The 21,015-nt window shown below is 38.5% G+C and overlaps 2 protein-coding genes across 2 annotated transcripts; both read left to right on the forward strand.

The window, feature by feature from the left end:
- Positions 1–7,921: 7,921 nt before the first annotated feature.
- Positions 7,922–11,089, forward strand: LOC117402678 (uncharacterized protein C1orf198 homolog). The gene is made up of 4 exons (XM_034004056.3): positions 7,922–8,290; positions 8,921–8,971; positions 9,585–10,160; positions 10,591–11,089. The coding sequence occupies exons 1-4, from the start codon at positions 7,985–7,987 to the stop codon at positions 10,645–10,647; spliced, it is 990 nt and encodes a 329-aa protein (XP_033859947.1). The 5' UTR covers positions 7,922–7,984; the 3' UTR covers positions 10,648–11,089.
- Positions 11,090–13,756: 2,667 nt separating this feature from the next.
- clec11a (C-type lectin domain containing 11A) lies at positions 13,757–20,143 on the forward strand. Its single transcript, XM_034004010.3, has 4 exons — positions 13,757–14,033; positions 18,393–18,495; positions 18,698–18,889; positions 19,229–20,143. The coding sequence occupies exons 1-4, from the start codon at positions 13,887–13,889 to the stop codon at positions 19,627–19,629; spliced, it is 843 nt and encodes a 280-aa protein (XP_033859901.3). The 5' UTR covers positions 13,757–13,886; the 3' UTR covers positions 19,630–20,143.
- Positions 20,144–21,015: the final 872 nt, after the last annotated feature.

Consider the following 21,015-nt stretch of genomic DNA (forward strand, 5'->3'; position numbering starts at 1 on the left):
GAACACGTGTTTTGGTTTTCTCACAAAAATTACAGATTACTGCATGAACTTAAAATGGCCTTAACAATCAATGTGTTTTTTTTGTCACATGTACTATTAAAAGGTACATATTTTGGCTTAAGATTCAAATCAACTCATCTCCTCTGCAATTTGCACAATTTAATACATAAATGCAGAAGAAGTGGAAACTGAGCTGATACGACAAAACCAGGCTGAAATTGATTGCATAGCAAACTGGAACTTGGCGCCTGCTGGAGCAGAGAAAACATGAGTTCAAATAAGCTGTGTCTCACCGTGTAGTGTGCATTTAAACAGACTTGCTTTATTGGGACGTAAAGAAGAGTTTTGGATTGAGAAAGTCATTACCATTTCAGCCCCAATTTCTAGTGTTACTACTTCACCAGGTACGCTGCTCCTGCATAAAAAAGTGCTTTCTACCTTCTGTCATAGAATAGTCTGCTCATTATGACCATTCAAGGTGACATATTATAAATTGCACAGTGGATCCAATATGTGCACAAGGTTATTATATTTTCAAAGACAAGTTAACTGGCAGTGACATTCTTTCTTTGCTTTCAACATGGTTTGCTTAATTTTTAAACCAGAGATTTAAATAAGACACCGGTTTTGTTAAATGTTTCACAGAGCAGATAACCTTTTTTACTTGGACGTCAGAATGTTTCACATTTCATTAAATCAGAGAATTGTCCCTTTTGCCAAACAAAACCTGACCCTTGACACTGACCGGATTCATCACCACTGCGTTTGTCCCCAATTCCACCACAGACATGATGAGTAAGCTTTCCTTTTGTTCCTTTAGTTTCATGAATAGCAAAGCCACCAACTTTATTCAGTCCATTTAGATCAAAAAGATGCCCTGGACAGAAAAAAAGGCAAATTCAGAGTATGTGTACAAAAGAAATCCAATTAAAAGAACTGGAGCATTAAAGCTCAGAATGATTATAATAAATAACCCTTTATACCGCCAGGTAAGGGCCATCGGTAAAAACGGGCAATAAGCAAGGGTGGTGTTATAGTGAGGGTCAAAAAAACAAAAAAAAAACACATAATCTTCTATGTTAGCAATACATTCAAATGTTTTAATTGTTTAGTTATACAATTACAGTATCTCCAGGCCATTTTAATAAAACATTAATCTTTTTTTTAAATAACAGTACTCGTACACAACAGTAGGTATACTAGTGATGTTTTATCATCTTTTCCCATCTGTATGAAACATACATGGTTACTTTTGAGGAACAGTTTATACTTAAATAAATAAATAAATAAAATAAATAAATAAAACACTCATTTAGTTTCAAATCACCCAAACAACAATTCCATAAAAACAAAAAAGCGTACATTTTGAACTTTGTCATTTGAACTTTACTGTTTGTGGCATGACTGTAAGCCTGCTGAACACTATCCCCCATTGAATGATGTCATCTATTTATTTCACAAAGCAATTTAAACTCAGCAGCATTCTTTTTTAAGCAGTTAAAAAAAAAAACCGTTGAATATGTACAGGCAAACAGTTTTTTTAAACAAAAAGTTAAAAAATAAATAAACTATTCTGCTGTTTACAAAACTGATTCTTTAGTTGAAGTCAGCCTTCATTTGTGCAAAACTTGCACGTAAACAAACCTCATAATGTACTTTTTTTTTTTTTAAAACATTTACTGTGGTTTATAAAAGTCACTTATTTTAGACTGCGTCAAGTCTTTTTCAGGTTAAACAAATCAACCTGTTCCATCAAGGTAAGCCATTTGTTTTTATCCATTAGAATGTCTCTAATTGTCCTTCGATTAACAGTATATGCCTCACTTAGGCGAGAAAACATTTGCGCTGTCTTGCTGACTTGCTTTCTTATTTTCAGATGCATACGTGCAGATTTTCTTTTTCTTTGCTCTGGTGTTAAATGTAGGGTCTACTCGCCATTTTGTACTTTCTGTTTTGCTTTGGGAGCGGGAGTGTTGATGACATTTCTATGAACTTTCACTTAACAACGAATTAGGAAAGTGAGTCAAAGGTTAACTGCATAACTTTGTTGTTTTAATTGCCCATGATTATTTCACTGGCGCTACAATGAGGGAAACTACAATGCTTATATTTACGTTTGCTTGGCTTGGGAAGTTGGCGGGTGTCGGGCAGCTACGTGGCGATATAATGGGTACAAATAGCACAGTTTTTATATTGGTAACATTTGTTCAGAGAGAATAGCTGGCGGTATGCGAGGATGGCGGTATAACGCGGGACAACTGTATTTTTTTTTTTTTAATTCTTTTTTTTATAAATGTAGTCATCACCAATTTTTTACCCCAGTTTTCTCCCCAATTTAGTATGCCCAATTATTATCTGTATCCTCGGCTCACCGCTCGTAACCCCCACCCCGACTCGGGAAACGGCACCTGGAACATGCGTCCTCCGAAACGTACTCCTGCCAAGCCGTCATTTTTCGCACTGCAGATCCACAGCAATGCCATTAGACCTATAGTGCCGGAGGACAACACAGATCTGGCGGCTCCACTGCAGAACCACAGGCGTCCTATCGGCCACAGGGGTCGCTGATGCGCGGTGAGCCGTGGATTCCCCTGCCGACCTAAGCCCTCCCTACCCGGGCAGCGCTCAGCCAATTGTGCGCCGCCCCCTAGGAACTCCCGGTCACGGTCGGAGGTGACATAGCCTGGATGGACAACTGTATTTATAATGCTAAATAAATAACTAGACTTTTAAATATGTGAACTCCAAAACACATTCAGCAAATCTGGGTGATTAGCTTTTAAATACAGAAATAGAAAAACAAACAAAAAAGCTGTCATACCAGTAACTGGGTTGGTTACTTTGCAATCTCCATGCACATTGCTCTTCTGAGGGCAGGCAGCAGCAGTGAACCACATGAGTGAATAGACGCAATCTTCAATTGCAGTAATCAATGTTGGCTTTGAATCCTGCAATGCAAAAAAACGTACCACTTATTCCACCCAACTTCTGGTCCAAACTCTTGTACTCTCCAGATTGGACTACTGTAACTCTCCTTGCTGGTCTCCCTGCTTTGGCTATTTGCCCCCTTCAGCTCATTCATCTTGTTTTCTCCCAACCTCGCTACTCTCATTCTACCCCTCTGCTTCACACCCTCCACTGGTTACTTACCTCTGCTCGCATTTGTTCGCATTTTGTTCTTGCCTACCGCTCCCTTCACCACACTGATACTTCCAATCCCTCATGTTTCCCTACACCCCCTCGCGCTCCTCTTCTATGGTCCACTCTCCATCTCCATCCTCCCATGACCGCTCCTCTTTTCTAGCCCCTCTGTGGTGGAGCCAGCTACTGGAGAACTTCAAGACTGCCTTCCACCACCTCCTCAAGACCCACCTGTTTACTGCACTGTAGATCTCTTGATCTACTCCTCCTACTATAAGAACATAAGAAAGTTTACAAACGAGAGGAGGCCATTCGGCCCATCTTACTCGTTTGGTTGTTAGTAGCTTATTGATCCCAGAATCTCATCAAGCAGCTTCTTGAAGGATCCCAGGGTGTCCGCTTCAACAACATTACTGGGGAGTTGGTTCCAGACCCTCACAATTCTCTGTAAAAAAGTGCCTCCTATTTTCTGTTCTGAATGCCCCTTTATCTAATCTCCATTTGTGACCCCTAGTCCTTGTTTCTTTTTTCAGGTCGAAAAAGTCCCCTGGGTCGACATTGTCAATACCTTTTAGAATTTGGAATGCTTGAATCAGATCACAGCATAGTCTTCTTGTTCAAGACTGAATAGATTCAATTCTTTTAGCCTGTCTGCATACGACATGCCTTTTAAACCCGGGATAATTCTGGTCGCTCTTCTTTGCACTCTTTCTAGAGCAGCAATGTCCTTTTTGTACCGAGATGACCAGAACTGAACGCAATATTCTAAGTGAGGTCTTACTAATGCATTGTAAAGTTTTAACATTACTTCCCTTGATTTAAATTCAACACTTTTCACAATATATCCAAGCATTTGGTTGGCCTTTTTTTATAGCTTCCCCACATTGTCTAGATGAAGACATTTCTGAGGCAACATCAACTCCTAGGTCTTTTTCAAAGATTCCTTCTTCAATTTCAGTATCTCCCATATGATATTTATAATGCACACTTTAAGCAGGTTAGTTAGACACGATCTCTCTTTCCTAAAACCCTGCTGACTGTCTCCCAGGATACTGTTACCATATAGGTAATAAATTATTTCAACCAATAAGTGTTTCACATTTAAACACTTACATGCTTCAGTTTACCACTATTAATGTTTTGCCATTCTCATAAATTAACCTGCCAATAAATTGTGCCACATTTCCATCTGCATGAAAACAGTCTGTAAAACTCAATCTCATCTTGTTCCAATGTCAAACTGGGGCAGCTGCTGGTTCCAGCTGCAGCATACAATCCAATCTGCAACTGGACATTACACACAAGTCAAGGATCACCTGTAGGTATCGCATTATTGTAGAATTGCCATTTATAATTTAATTCACTAACCTCCAATATTTTCTCAATGGATTCTTTACATTAAATGTTCTGCCAACATATTTTTTTTCCTGCAGTCCTATATTTAAACGTTCAGTACCATCAGTGGAAGTTCAGAGATCGAGTTCTGGCAGCACACAACCCAAACTATTGAACATTGAACTACTATTATGGCTTCCGGTAGAATTTTGCAATATAATTTTGTAGTTTATTTGATGATTAAAAATATCTAAATTATATATATATATATATATATATATATATATATATATATATATATATATTAATGTCTCAATATTCAATTCTAGGGTGTATTTGGCCATAGCTGTATATGCAACCTTATTCTCCAGCTCTCAAATAGTTAGCATTATCAGTTGGCTTAAGGAATTATCCAACAAAAGCCAAATCATTAAAATGTGTGATACAGAGCCGTCTCACAGCCACAAGGTGGCAGCACTAATAATCAAGACTGAGTGTCGGTGTTGAAGAGAAGCAGCATTATGATGTTGGGCCAAAGTGAGGTTGCTTTAGGTTAGATATATTTATTTCTGGAGGCTGAAGACCTCATCTCATTTACCCTGGGATCTGCAAACAGGACAGGCCTTCGAGGTCCTCCATATGAACACAAACTAACAGCCATCCTTACGCACAAATACTGGAGAGCCCTGCGGAACAACAAAGAACAAATTGCTCTTTGGGTGCACTGGATGATTCTCTGGATTATTAGTGTTGGAAAAAACAAAGCATTCCACTGGACATATGTATATGTACTTTAGTCTGATTTGTTTACATTCCCCAGTCTACAGCATGTGCCTCTCGTCTTACGCTGAAAGGTTAAAGGCCTCCCATTAAAAACTGGCTGCTATGGATCCCGGACATTTGGTTATAGCCATCCAATATAAATACTGACCAAAACAAAAAATAGGATTAAATAAAAGGGCAGGGAAGTATCAAAGGTTACTCCTGTTGTCCTTCTTTTATTTGAGGAAAGAGCGCCACCTGCAGATTCACCCAAATCAGGTTCCCAACACATTTTAAAAGCATCTTTTCTGTGTCGTAACGGATTGAAGAAACAACCCTTCACTTTGCAAGGTTTATGTTCTCACTGCAGCAGCGTGAGGAATGTAATGTTCCCAGTAAGTATTTATGATTACATAGTATTTGGACAAAAGGTTGGATAGTGGGTTCAGGCTCTGTTAATTGGGTTCAGGTTGGTATCTTGGATTATTTTAAGGTATTTAATTTCTTTGACATAATCTAATAAACTTTGCCACCAAGACAGTTACAGAATTTTCAAAAACTTGGTAAGAGATATTTTAACATAATTTATCAAGTACATTTACACCACCTCAGTAGTAAAATACTTAATACTAAGTGGCATTTCACCTCTGGTAGTCTGGATTCAGACTTGGCCTGGAATCAAACTTGTCTCAGGTCAACAAGTGAAAAGAGTTTACTCAACAAAGGAGTCACTATACATTACACATCACAAAAAAACAGCCTTTGCTCCTGTCATTGCTATGACAGATTGGCAAGGGCAGTTCAGGTCAGTCTTGAGGTGAATTTGCAGAGCTCCTGGTATATGCTGCCACTGTTCCTGACTGTGGTCATTGCCCTTACCTTTCAAGAGTGCTAAATTATTTAAAAAAACTATGGTACTAAAAAAAAAAAAACCCCAGCAAACTCACCGGGATATCGTCACATTGAAAGATAATGCGGGTAGAGTAGCGTCCGTTGTCACACTTGTCGCCATTAAGATACACAATAGTGAAGGAACCATCAGTGGCTGCTTGGGGCTGGAATGTAGCCCAAGTTCAGGCTGTGGTCCAAGTAGATGGCACAGGATCCCAGAGAACCACCTGCAGGTGGTAATATTATCCAGCTATAGCACAATTCACTCAGTAACACACAGTGTGCATGTGTCTCAATCTTTCCCAATATGATCTTATTTATTTGCTTTTTTAATCTATGACCAGTAACTAACTAAAACCAAATTCTCATTTACAGGGTTTCTGGTCACATCAAATCAGCTTTGAAAAGTCACCTCCAGCCTTTATTTCCACCTTGTACATAACTGCATACAAATTAAAGCATGAGTATTTTGTAAATATATTATTCACACACTTGCATAAAGTTGCTGAAGTTAAAAAGGAAATTCCACAAATAGTGTTGAGCATTTCTAACCAGTATATGAGTGTGGAGTACCCTGTGCTAATCTGAGCAGCAGATTACCCTGGGCAGCAGTGTAGAGTAGTGGTTAGGGCTCTGGACTCTTGACAGAAGGGTCGTGGGTTTAATCCCAGGTGGGGGACACTGCTGCTGTACCATTGAGCAAGGGATTTTACCTAGATTGCTCCAGTAAAAACCCAACTGTATAAATGGGTAATTGTATGTAAAAATAATGTGAAATAAATAATAATAATCTCCTGTCTTTGTTGAATGATTTATTTTTGGCACTGGGCATAGAAATAACACATTATTGGATTTATGTCACCAGTTTACATGAAACTACATAAGCTTGCAATGTAGTGTATGGGAAATTACAAAGGAATGATAACTACACATCTACAAAAAAAAAAAAAAAAAAAAAAAAAAAAGATTTATTCACTTACCTAAAATGTTTTGCAAACTGTAAAAGACTTTGAGAATAAGTGTGGCTATCTCACTGCAAACACTGGTCTCTGCAAATTGAAACACTGAAACTAGTATTCTTCCTGTGTGGCTGGCACTGACAGTTTCCTCCTGACCAGTTATAAAAATACAGTAATCTGTTCACAGTAAATAACAATAAATTGACTGTATAACATTTAGTAGAGCTATGAATATGGCAAAAATGTTTTTGTGATGTAACTTATTAGGCAGCATTATAAAATAACAACGTTTTCTGACGTTTAAATATAAATAAAATGTATGCTTCACTGATAGTGAAGATAACATCTTAACAGCAACTCCACAGTAATGTTGTTGAAGCTGACACCCTGGGATCCTTGAAGAAGCTACTTGATGAGATTCTGGGATCAATACGCTACTAACAACCTAACGAGCAAGATGGGCCAAACGGTCTCCTCTCGTTTGTAAACATTCTTAATAAGAAGTTCTGCTGCTAACCCTGTGTATTGCCATACAATCTTGAAGTTGCCATTGAAAACATAACGTAGCCAGACAATTAATAATACACAAATACAAATGAAAGAGCTGAGTTCTATTGCTGTTATGTTTTAGCTGCGAGTTTTTACTGATTATGCAAGAGCCACATAGAATATTTTCATGGCGTCAAATGAACGGGAGAAGCCTGGGTAAAAGGGTACATATCTCATACTGTATGTCATTTTGAAAGTCAAAGCAAACATTTATTTTCGTTTAAAAACATGTTATAACTCTAGAGCGGCCTGTCGGATTTTATTGTTTACATAGGGGGCGGTCCTTCGGTCTCTCATTCCGTCAACGACCCCTCCCTGACTTCTCTTCAGACAGCACAGCTGGCAAAATGGCCACGGCGGCTGCGTCTGGGAGTGATGTGCTCAGGATGGAGGAAAAAAAGTTCGAGTATTTTTCTTCCATTAACCCTATGGCCAAGAAGATCATGCTGGAGCGGCAAAGGATCCGAGAGAAGCATGGTTCTGAGTGGGAGAAACTAAGTCAGAGCGAGCAGGAGACTGCCATCGATAACTGGATGATGGACCCGCAGATTCGGGCTCGGTATGCGCTGCACCGGGCTGAGAGGGAGGAGGTTGTCTGTTATCCAAAATTGCTGATTCAGACAGGACAGAAAATCGTACATTTTGGAGACGAGGTGAGAGAGGCATTTGGGCATTAACTAACTTCCGGTAATTTACAGAAAGAATAAATACAGAACAAAAGTAAGCTAGTTACAGTCACAGTAATTCTTACTGAGTTGCCTTTGTATTTGTATTGTTACCCAGTTGTCTGTAGACTAGTAAGTAATATGACTTGAATACATTTGTCTGCAGTTAGAAGGGTACAATTAGACGTACACATAATACATTATTTAAATACTGTGCTTTACGTGCAGTACTACTGAAAATGTAGCAGGCCAACAGCAACACAACAAACTTGGGCCTTTGGGATACTCCTCTATGCCAGGATTTAAACAACCCCCCCGAATGCTCGTTTAGTTTGTTGTTTTTAAAATGGTCGTTGGAGGTTGGCTTTTTACATTCTTTCCACTGTGTAGTCCGTCATTACTTTTGCATTTCATGTGTTACAGATTACAGAATTATATTTAGTTCGTTCCAAACTGTTGAGAAATTGAAGGCTGATCCTGAGGAATTTAGTTATTGCATTAAACGGGTTTCAAGGCGTTACCCAATCAGAATTGCCCAATGTAAGTCCATTACTGTACCGACACTGTTCATGTCAGTAATTTAATATCGATCCACTATTTTTGTTATTGATATTTTAGGATATTACATGGCAGGATGAACATTCAGCACCTTTTTCGTGGGAAACCAAGGTATGTATGAGTGGCACCGTTTACAGCAGCTGCATGTGTTTCATGAATTTATTTGCAGATTTGTGAACATTATGGCATATGTTGCTGAGATTTACTCATTTAATTAACTATGTTTTAAAATGACAAATAGATCGAGAGCAAAATATTTTTAGGGACTTGTCAGACTGTTTTTATTCTTTGTTTTAATGTGCTTTTAAAGGCCAGTGAAAAGCATCTTAGAATCTTGCACGTTGGTATCATCTGGTACTATAAAGTTCTTATAACTCACTATTGTAGTAGTATTATTTATTTAAAAAAAAAACAAAAAAAAAAAAACAGTCCCTTGATAACTTGTCATGTGACTACTTACCAGTCCTGAAACAATTAAATCTGTATCTGGGCAAACCAATTTTAACCCCATTTGTCCATTGGGCAATAAACCCCAGAACAATTATTTTCTTCAATATAAGTGAGCGATGCACCTTGAATAAGCAGCTGCAAATATTCAATACCTTTTCTACATTACACTGTAATATTGTTGTTGTATATATGTGTCTTCTTATAAGTATTCATTCATGTGACCAATGCACATTTGATTTAAATGTAAATGCACATCTTATCTTGACTTTTACAGAGTCAGTTGGAATTCAGCCTTACATCTCCAATTGCACCAGAGCAAGGAAGCACCTCTTCACAAATGGAGCCGAAGCTGCAGGTCAAAACCTCTCAACCGATGAAAGCCTCACATGGCAACAGCAGCAGTCAGGTAGCAAAGGCATCCCAAGGCAGTAAAACACCCAGCACAGATGGTATATCATCAGGCAGGAAGGAAGAGGAATCTTCTTTTTGGAAAATCAGTGCTGAGAGATCTAGACTGGAGGGAGGCCAGGCGGATTTCCAGTCCTTGACACCCAGCCAGATAAAGTCCCTTGAAAAAGGGGAGAAGACAGTGCCTTCATATCGAAGACAAGAATCCACACCTAAAGAGAAGGAGGAGTACAAAGCTGATAAGCCACGACTCCCTAAACAAGACAACCCTGTGAGCATGAGTGTCTCCTCAACTGTGGCAGAATGGGAAAGGTCCCAGCCAGCACACCTGGATGATGTCTTCACACCGGGACCTGAACCGAAGTCCCCTACCCATACTGCAGCGGCAAAGGACAACGATAAAGAGGAGTCTGCCCAAGCAGAAAACCCATTCTTTTCCCAGGTAAGAAACTCTGTAGTATAATAAATAGTGTGCGTGTTGATATTTAATTTTTTTTTGTATTTCAAGAGACAAATGTGAAAAGATGTAATTTATACAGTGACATTAATAAAGTCACTTCTTTTAATAAACATCATTATTTAGTTTATTTCAGGTAACTGCAAAATATTAGCCTATTTGCTTTTTTGAAAGATTAAAGAAATTGTCATAATATCTATAATTAGGTGGTTCATTGAGTGTATATGGAGACAATCGTCTTCCAGCCTAGTAAAATCTTCCCCTGTACACTTGTACGCCTGTAAGTAATAAACCCTGTATCCCATCAAATAATTTGAAAACCCAAGTTTTTCATATGGCCACTAACTAATGTTGTATTTTTTTTTTTAAAGCAATTTTTATGTATTTATTCATTCAATTATATTTGTTTCAACAGTTTAACACCAGCAGCGACCTTTTGAAGACTGGTTTTGACTTTTTGGATAATTGGTAAAAACCTGCAGAACTATCATGAGGAATCCTCAAGAATAGAATTACACCCCTGTGTGTTCTGCTCCAGATTACAATACAGATTACCAGGACTATCTCTGTTTTCCAACACTTTCAATATTCCATTGTTACATTTCTTTAAAGCCATACTGACCTCTTCATATTGTTTAGTTTGTTATTTGTATTTATGTATTATGTTTCTTTAAAAATGCATGTTTTTTAGACTGCCTCATTTGCCTCAAGCTCAATGCAGCTGCATTTAAAACGGCTTGCACTAGAAAGATAACAATTAAATCATGAACTATTTTTTTCTGTATTTATCTGCAATAATGTATGTGTCATCAGTGCTGTGTTTAATGTCATGCTGGGCAAAGTCTCCACAATATTGCAGGTGTGGCTTTCAATTAACAATAACCAGATATCCAGTAAAATGATTGAAACAATGATCCCAAAGTTTGTTGCTCAAGTTATTGTCTCAAATTATATCAGTAAAAATTACATATTTCTATCTGATACCCTTTAATCTAAAAAATTTAGCAATATAGAAGATGCATAGGAAAAATACATATTTTCACAGAATACAGAATTGATGTTTTGTCGTTTTGTGTTGGGAGGAGTACACTGTTTTCCAAAACATGAGACTATCTAATGCTTGAAGTGACTAGTAAAAACAGTAAACTAATATTCAATTAATCTTAACATTATTATAACAAGACAGAAATGGGGGGCAACAGTTTTAGAAGTGTTTTATTATTTCTTGTTTTTCAAAGCAATGTGCACATGAGAATGTTTAAGGGAATCTGAAGACAAACCAATATTTTTACCCATCATTTTAAAACTCAGATGTAACTTTTTTTAGACATAGATCCCCATAAGATTCTTGTGCAAATGTGCTGTATGATACTGGTATGTTTTTGCTTTTTAGCCTGCTACCAGGATGAGTAAAGACCTATAAGTATTCAGGACACCTAATCCTTTGTAGACGTTAAAGAGTTAAAGTTCTGACAAATACAGCGTTATACGTCCCCATGTGTTGCTATAACTGTTTAAATAACCTACCTGTAATTTTTATTTTCATTATTAACATCCTGACAACTTTTTACACTTATAACTTTGAAGTCTGTTTCAAAGCTCATTTTAAAATGTCGCTGTAGTGCACTGGGGTTTTACATCTGTCATCAAAATCACTGCATCAAAAAAAAAAAAAAAGTGCTTTGGCTTTTCTGTTCCGTGCCACATCATGGATCGTTATGCTGTGTTACCTGTTTGACAATGTAGGTAATGATCCTTACACCAGGGATCTCCAACCCTGGCCTACATCATCAATGGCGAAAGATCTGGAACACCTGTTATCTTGACTAATTAAGCCAATAATTGGTGCAATTAAGTAAGAAATTGGTTGAAAAGAAAACCAGAAGACCCAGCAGCTCTCCAGGACTCCAGGGTTGGTGACCCCTGCCTTACACTATCAATGCACTAAAGCTGCCATTTTGAAGAGAGCTTTGAACAGACTTTAAACTTAAGTGTAAAAAGTTGTTAGGATGTTAACAATGAAAAGAAAAATTACAGGTATGTTATTTATACACCTGCAGCAACACGTGTGGGCGTGTAACGCTATATTTTTCAGAACCCCGCTTTACTCTTTAAGGATTATTAGTCTTTTTTTTTTTTTAAAGGTAAGTTTAGTTAGTTCCCATTTACAGGAACCCAAATAAAAAAGGAAACAAATAACCCCTTGTCAAACAAATGCATTGCTCCCTCAATACTTCATCATTCAATAATTCACTAATTTGGTTAATTCACTGTGAGGCAATTTTGACAGAAAATAGTAAAAAGTCATATTTCCCTGTACTGTTTTCAGTATTTAATTTTTATTTTTATAATATGCAAGTCAGGTAGAGAAATAAAGACTTCAAATAAGGAAGGGGAGGTACCCATTTCTGTACATGCAGATGCACAAGACAGACAGCGGATGGCAGTATCTACTTATTTTAGTTTTCTGGAAAAAAAAAGTGGGTTTTATTTTTCAGTAACATATCACCATTTTTAGTTAGATTATGGATGGATTGTCCTAATGGGAAACATCTTTGGACTAGCAAAACCTGGACTGAGGCAGAGACACTCATCTGCTGCGTGTCCAGACATCATAAGGCACTAAAGTATAATAATGGAGAGATAATCATGCATTAAACAAGCATGTATGACTACTTACCAGTGCCTGTTATATATATAGATGTAATGTTTTCTATTTAAAAAAATCAGTTTCCTATGTTCTGTTTCTCTGCTGCAGTTCAAATCTCTCGCTACAGCTATTAAAACCTTATATTGTATCTTTGCAATATGACTGTGGGGTCCTAATACATGTTGAATAGGAAATGGACAGGAAACAGATCTTACTGTGTTGTACCATAACAGGATAAATGGTTTCACGACAGTTAAAGCAAAACACAATAAAACAACATAAAAAAGAAACTTGTAAGAAAGCTGTATCAGCCATTTTTGAAAGGCTTAGTGATGACACCTTTAAGTAATGCAACATTAGTCTATTTAAGTCAAACCCTGGGTGTATAGTGTAGAAATATAGTTTCACTTACTGTAGAAGGTCACCGAGGTGTTGACTGTGGTATGGCTCTTGCAATTTCAATACAGTAGCCGTCTGACAGTAGGTAATGCAATTTTAAGAGCAAACATCTATATTTTTTCCCCAATTGATCTTAAATTACAATGCATTGGGGCAAAGGTGTAATGATAGCACAATGACGGTTGCAGGCACAAGCCTTTGGAGGAATGGAACTAATGGTAACATTCGTAATTTGATTTGCCAAAGGAGTGGACAACAACATAATAAATCGCAATTACCATGGCATCAAAAGAACTACAGGACTACTGTGCATTTTTTTTATATATCTATTGTGTTGCTATTGTTGGTGATACTGTGGTGATAAATGGTTTTGCTAGGGTTTCTTCTGGGTGATACACTGGTATTATAATTATATTCCAGTAGTATTTATCATCAGACTTTTCTGCAATAGTATAAGCAAGTAAATCTATTGGCAACAGAAAGCTTAGGAATGAGAGGAAGCAAAACAAAGTGACATTTCCTGTATTAACTGAGGAAGCCCCCGGGAAGAGATTAAAAACAATAACGAAAGGGGAAAGAAAACAGGAAAGAGAAGGCAGAGAAAGATAAAGATCCCAAGGCAGGGTAGACACAGACTTAAAAGTAGTTTGGAAGAAGAAGAAATGAGTAAAGGAGCTGCCCTATTTGTTTTTCTTTGCGTCTTACCCTTGTTTCTCTGCGAAACTGGGGTAGAAAAGCTAGGGAACCAGTCAACAATGGACGGACAGAACAAGGAAACTGTATTGGGAGGCTTTTATCAAGGCGAGCAGGTGGGAATTCTACATTATTATTTATTTCTTAGCAGACGCCCTTGTCCAGGGCGACTTACAGTCGTAAACAAAAATACATTTCAAGAATCACAGTACAAGTAATAATACAATTTAAGAGCAAGATAAATACAATGACTTTGGTTCTAGCAAGTACAAGTATGACAAAATACGATTCAGTAACGGAGCAGATAACAGTGTCAGTGATAGTTACATCAGGATATAATTAAATACAAAATACTACAGATTAAATAACACTTGACAGATTACAGTACTCTAAAGTACAGGATTAAATGCAGTAAAATAGGGGGCAGATAAGAGCAAGTAAAGCGCATTTAAGGAAGAGTGTCCATAGGGAAAAGAAAAGAGGAGTTCTACAGGTGCTGTCTGAAGAGGTGAGTCTTGAGGAGGCGCTGGAAGGTGGTCAGGGACTGGGCAGTTCTGACATCTGTAGGAAGGTCATTCCACCACTGCGGGGTGAGGGCGGAGAAGGAGCGGGCTCTGGAGGCAGGGGAGCATTGATACGAGTGAAGGTGAAGCACGGGTATGAATTTAGTGATTATGAATTACATTTGTAAAAGATTGAGCTTTTTTTAACGTTTAGTGAAACATTACACCCTCAATGATTTAGAAAGGTTCTTCCACCTTGAGAGTCTGGTAAACAAAAGCCTTTCTACCAACAGCACTTCAAGTGTTTGGAGTCTTGAAGGTTACTTGATTATGAACTGTTGGGTTTCCACATGTTTATGGAAATCTGCCAAATAATTTGGAAGGACACACAATATTTTTATACTTATGCTTCTTGGGCTCAGCCTGCCCAATTTGGCATACATCTCAGATGAGTCCTGGAATCACAATCTAAAGCCCCTTTCACACTAGCATGCTCAACCTGGGTCGGAACCTACCGTGGCCCAGACCCGGTGTCATGCGGGTAGGCTATGTGATCTCACACTGCTTTTGATAAAGCAGGGTTGACCTGGGTGACAAGTAAACAATACTCGTATCAATGCCCTGGAAGCAGCTTGTTACTGATGCTTCTATCCAAGCCTGGATTGAACCGTCAGCCCAAATGTTGATTAGAACAAATGTTTCTTCATCCCTGCTGCAATTTGGCTCGTGGTGTGTCGCAAGCAACAAACATATGGCTAAACAGAATAAACAAAAACGTTCCTTGTGGAAGTGAAAATATATAAAAATATAAAAATTAGGGGTTTTAATCTTGACATTTTCTATTGATCGATTAATTAAAAAATGTATTGAAAGACAATTACAAGTAATTACTTTTTATGATGTAATCTAACATTTTCTTGAGCTGTCCGTTTGTGTGTCCTTCAACCAAATACCCTGTCTAAAAGAAAAAAGATTTTAAAAATGCATCAAGTGTATATATAACTGTAAATTATAAAATAGTGAAATATTGGGTATGCCTTCCAGTTGCCCTTTTGCCAAGGTCTATAGAAGATTTATTTTTCACATACTCCGAAATTATTTTTTAATGTTTGAATTTCAGAAAGTCATAAAACAGCGACAGTAATCACCATTTTGGTGTTTGGAGCATCTTTCTTTTGTAGTATGTTTTGTAATTCATTTTCTGTTAATTCAGAGAATCGGTGTTCAGCCATTTTCTCTTGTGAAGCATATAGGGGAGAAAGGCGTTCTTTTGAAAAGGGGCGGGACTGACAGTGATGTGAACCAATCACATGACAAACCGAGACTCTTGACCGCTGGTGTAAGGATGTTAGGGTAATAGTTCAATCTATTTTTCCTCCTATGATGAGGTTTTAACCAATCACAGGTCAGGATTTCCAATCATATATATATATAAGCAATAAGGCACGACAGGGTGTGAGATATACTCTTTAATATCCACACACCCTGGGTGCGTTATAAGTCACGAGGTGAAGCTGAGTGGCTTTAACCGGCCGGGGGGTGTGGATATTAGAGTATATCCCACACCCTGAAGTAAAATGGATCAACCAACATTACAAAAAAAAACAAAAACGTAAAACATGTTTTAATTAACAAAAAAGTTTATTGAATATACTTCCACCTCTGCCCGACCTTAGAAAAAATAGTCCCTTAAAACATGAAGAAATAAGCCGACCCATGGTGATATGCTGTAATAGCAACACCCCCATGTGACCTGTTTTGACCAATCAGGATAGAGTATTTAAAATACCCATTTTATAAATATATATGTGTGTGTGTTTGTTTGTGGAAAGAGCACATTTTTACTTACCTTCCTAAAGCAGGATCTCTTATGTCACGGAATCAAAGCCACAAGGTTTGTTATATAAATTTAGTCTCAACCTCTCTGAGTTTAAAAGGATAGACATGAACAATTTCTGTAGATTACAGGATCCTGGTAACACAAGAAATGGTCAAAAGTCAAGCTAAATTCAGTACTTTCGAACAAATATCCAACCTCAGTCTTATCATTAAATAGTTCCCCTGCTTTTAAGATTGTGCTGGACAGGAAGGCAGTTATGATTTATGGTATCTAAGGATCAGTAACAATTCAGTGAATGTGTTTTTGTACATTAGAGACCTTCCACTATACACCAGTTAGGAAGATCCACTGCAGAGCATTATCACACTGTAGATGACTGTATAACATTCAGATATAGGGTCTAGCTTTAAAAAAGATAAACTATACAAAACTAAGTCAAATAGACAAACATTTCAGTAAGTGCCGTCTTCAGCGTACACCAAAGATATTAAGAGCAGTGTCAAATTCAAAACAAATTGTAAGCAAATGTAAAGCAGCAAGAACAGGCATATTAATAGAAATCTATGCCTTATTCTTAGTATTCCGCATTTCCAGTTTATTCCGAATTACCAAAAAATTAGAAGATTTTCTTTTTTTTTACTCATTTATACACGTTTTTTGTCTATTATTCAATATTTTCCCGTACTGTTTTATTTTGACTCTGACATTGTAATAAGCAGCCCACTGTATCCTAGGATACAGCAGACGTTTAGACGTCAGAAGATCAAATAATGTTAATAGTGGTTCTCTGTCACCTGCTTATGTTGGCCAGTCAAAGTCTCATTATTGTGGCAATTGCTGGGTGTAGTAACTAGCTTGATCAAAAACTAAATTGAAATACTTCTACAAAAATATAATATTTTTAGTGGATGAGGAATGGAGAGAAAACGTAAATCAGTTTATGAGTATTAAAAAAAAAAAGTTTCCTTGTATACAAAAAGCAAAAATAGCAGAAGTGGGTCAGATGAGGCAGAGGATGCATAGCGCTGCAAATACTGCTGCGTTGAGGTACGTGTTAGCGCTGACAATAAAAGAACATACTGAAAAATAAGCTACACATTAAACTAAAACAAGAAAGTGAACGGAGAGACAAGTAATCTATTTATGCAGCTTTTACACAGCCAGTTTACTGCACAGAGGTATGTATAGGTGACTTAGTGCGACAGTACTGTCTGTAGTAAAACACTGCCTAACGGCGACAACATTAATCGTAAATATTTGACAGAAAATGGTGATGCTATAGTTGGTAAACTTATGGAACGCATCAAAGGTCCAGTGTGAATTTTGACGCATTTCCTGATGGCTTGCACCGCCCAGTTCTGTCAATTTTATTTTCATGATTTCAAGGTGAATAAACCTGGCTTGTTTTGTGCTGATGTCATGTTCATACCTTCTGTAGATATTATTTCCGTCAGCACAGCGATTGCCCAAACGTTCACAAAGTACCAGCTAACTTGGGAAAACATGACTTCGACTTGCACAGATTCTGCTTCATCATACATGCCAGGTACATTATTAATCAGAAACCAGAACTGCTACGCATCATATTTCACATGTAAAGTATGTATACTGAGGTTTTTTTCCCCCCAATTTTTACCGATGTTTCAATTAAAAGCTATTTTTTACCGATTGTATCCCTATTTTAATATATGAATAATATCACCCAGCATATATAAGAACACAGCAAAGGAACAGAGCCCTGTGGGACCACACAGACCATTTAAAATTGTTGTTAAAAAGATAGCTAAGATCTAACGCAACTCAAGCCATTCAAGGTGTTGTAACAAAATGTCATGATCCACTGTTGCCACCATTCATTCCAGAATTTTTGATTAAAATGATATATTGCTCTATAAATTGGTCTATAGTTATTGAATATTCTTTCACTATGGTTACATTAAATAGATGAAAAAAATTCATAAGACAATGACTCATTTGAAATTGTTCAACTTGGTTACAATAGGGTCCAGTGAGCATGTAGTAGGCTTCAACTGTGAACCCCCCCTAGTATATATGAAGGCATAAAGCTTTAATCCTAAAAGTGTGTGACATTTGGTAACATAACTCAGCTTGTTTTGTGCTCTTGTTTTCAGGTAGCCGATGAGATGCCCATCGCAAAGGACGAAGAGCAGGGTCCAGGCCCAACTGAGGCAGCGCTGGCCACCACTCCCCTTGAAGATACCTTCTCCTACATCCGTAAGTGTTTCCAAGCCACCAGGACTAATCTTATAAACTCTTGGTTGCAATGTAGTCCACTTTTTTCATTTAAAACAATGACCATAAAACCATCTATTTTTCTTTCTCTCCATGTTGTCTTCCTCTGCCTGGAATTCTCTTTTCACTCATCTTCTCTGTCTACCTCTATGCCAGTCTATAACATTCCTTCTTCCTATTCCAGTGTCCAGGCTAGCAGATATGGATTCTGCGATCCACAGGCTGAATGTGTTTCAGTACAACCTGGACGTGAAGCTGTCCCAGCTGTCTGACAAGGTAATTCGCATGGATGCCAAGGTGGGCAAAATTCAGGATGAGACGGAGAGCATCTCCCGCGTCAACAAGGAGAACCACAGAGAGATTGGTCGATTGGAAGGTACAGTACGCCCACTTACTATCTATATTCCAAAAATTTGATGACGACTTCAGCCGAGTCCGATAATCCTGTGAGCAATATGGGTTATTGCAGGATTGAAATGCAAACGTCTGCAACCCATGCCAATTCATAGATGCTTATTTAATTGGGTTTATCCTGGTTTCTGCACCACCTGTTTTGAGTTACTGGATACGGGTCCAGTTGAACAAGGAAAATATATCTACATATGTGCTCAGAGGAAGGGCTAAATTTGCCCCTTGTACAGACCCTTCTTTTCAGTACGGTCTAGAGACCGTTACCTCAGTGCTCAATCCCTCTCTCATCTTCTTCCCTCTGCAGGTTGTCTAAAAGGCCATCGTGTGGTGCGGAAGTGTTTTCTGATCTCTCGTTCTTATGAGACCTATGCAGGCGCAGTCGAGCGGTGCCGTGAGCGAGGTGGGCGGATAGCTATGCCAAAGGACAAGAGGGAGTTAGCAGCCCTGGCCAAACACACGAGAGAGTTCTTCCACCCCGGTAACTGGCCTCTGTGGATCGGTGTCTCTGACCGTCGCTCTGAAGGGCTCTACCTCTTTGAAGACGGGATCCGAGTCACCTTCTTCCAGTGGCACGAGCAACTTCTGTCCAGCCAGCCTGACGGAGGTAAGAGGGAGAACTGCGTGACGCTGACCTCCGATGATGGGGACTGGTGGGATACTGACTGTGAGAGACGCACATACTTCGCTTGCGAGTTTGATGGCTGACCTGTCTGCAACCTCCCAACCAGATTCGCTGACACCAGGGTGTAAGGGATCAGACAACAAAAATCGAAATTCATTATATTCAAAAAGCATTGGATTACTTTCATTTGCTATTCAAACTGGATTACAAATGAGTATACAAATTAACTTGAGTGAATGTTTAAATAAATGTAGATTTATATGTAACCTTTTACCTGATCATAAACATGCATTAATACAAACAAATCATCACTCAATGCAAAAAATAAAATCATGCAATAATGCATTTTCTTCCTGCAAAATACTCTGCTTTTACTCAAAAGCGGATCAATAAATAAATGCCAAACTCTCAAAGAGAATGTATTATGAATGTGAAACAGGATCAATCTTTGCTGTGGGCTAGCTTTTTCCTTCCCATCATTTTGTCTTCTATAAAAATCTCTTTTTTGTTTCATTTTATGATGCATATTATACATCATATGTATGTTAATGGATTCTCTTCCTGGTATAATAAAGAATTGAACTGAACTAAAACTTGGCAATGTCTCAGAGTCTCTGATTTGGGTCACACTCACTCTTAGTCAGCTTACTGTTAAGCAAAGGACACAGGGAAGCTTAAAAGGTACATAAGGACCTTTTTATTTTATTGTGTTACATGTTCCCATATGTTGCTACAACTGTTTACGTAAGGTGTGTGTATTTTAATAGAACAGTTTTAATAGAATAGAACTACATTTCTCATCATCCTCCCACTCACATATGTAACAGATGGATTTACTAGTGAGCAGGAGGATGATGGGAAATGTAGTTTTGAGAGGTCCATGCAGGTATATGGGAAGCCATCTTGAGGCAAGGAATGTAATTTCAAAGTTTAAAAAACTGGTCAAAATGTAAAAAAGGGGCTCCCGAGTGGCGCATCCAGTGAAAGCACTCGCTAGAGTGCAGGATGCGCTCTATAGCCTGGACGTCGCCGGTTCGAGTCCAGACTATTCCACAGCCGACCGTGGACGGGAGCTCCCAGGGGGCGGCGCTCAATTGGCCGAGCGTCGCCGGGGGGAGAGAGGGTTAGGTCGGCTAGGGTGTCCTCGGCTCACCGCGCAGCAGCGACCCCTGTAGTCTGGCCGGGCGCCTGCGGGCTTGCCTGTAAGCTGCCCAGAGCTGCTTACAGGCAGAGGCCCACACACATACAGAAATAAAATAAAGCTCAATTGCAAATATGAGTAAATGTACTAGGTCTGTGCCAGCTATCCTACTGCTGTAGCCTTTAGGGCTAGATACGCTTACCGGTAGTTTTCACCAACTAAACTGTATGCGTGCAGTGCAGTGAAACTTTTCTCTTTTCCTGCTGGCATCCTGTTCCCTTAGTCCCACCTCTTCTCACTCCCTATTGGCTTCCGTCCTCCCCAGGGC

This window comes from Acipenser ruthenus, chromosome 5, assembly GCF_902713425.1.
Source record: "Acipenser ruthenus chromosome 5, fAciRut3.2 maternal haplotype, whole genome shotgun sequence".
Lineage (NCBI taxonomy): Eukaryota > Metazoa > Chordata > Actinopteri > Acipenseriformes > Acipenseridae > Acipenser > Acipenser ruthenus.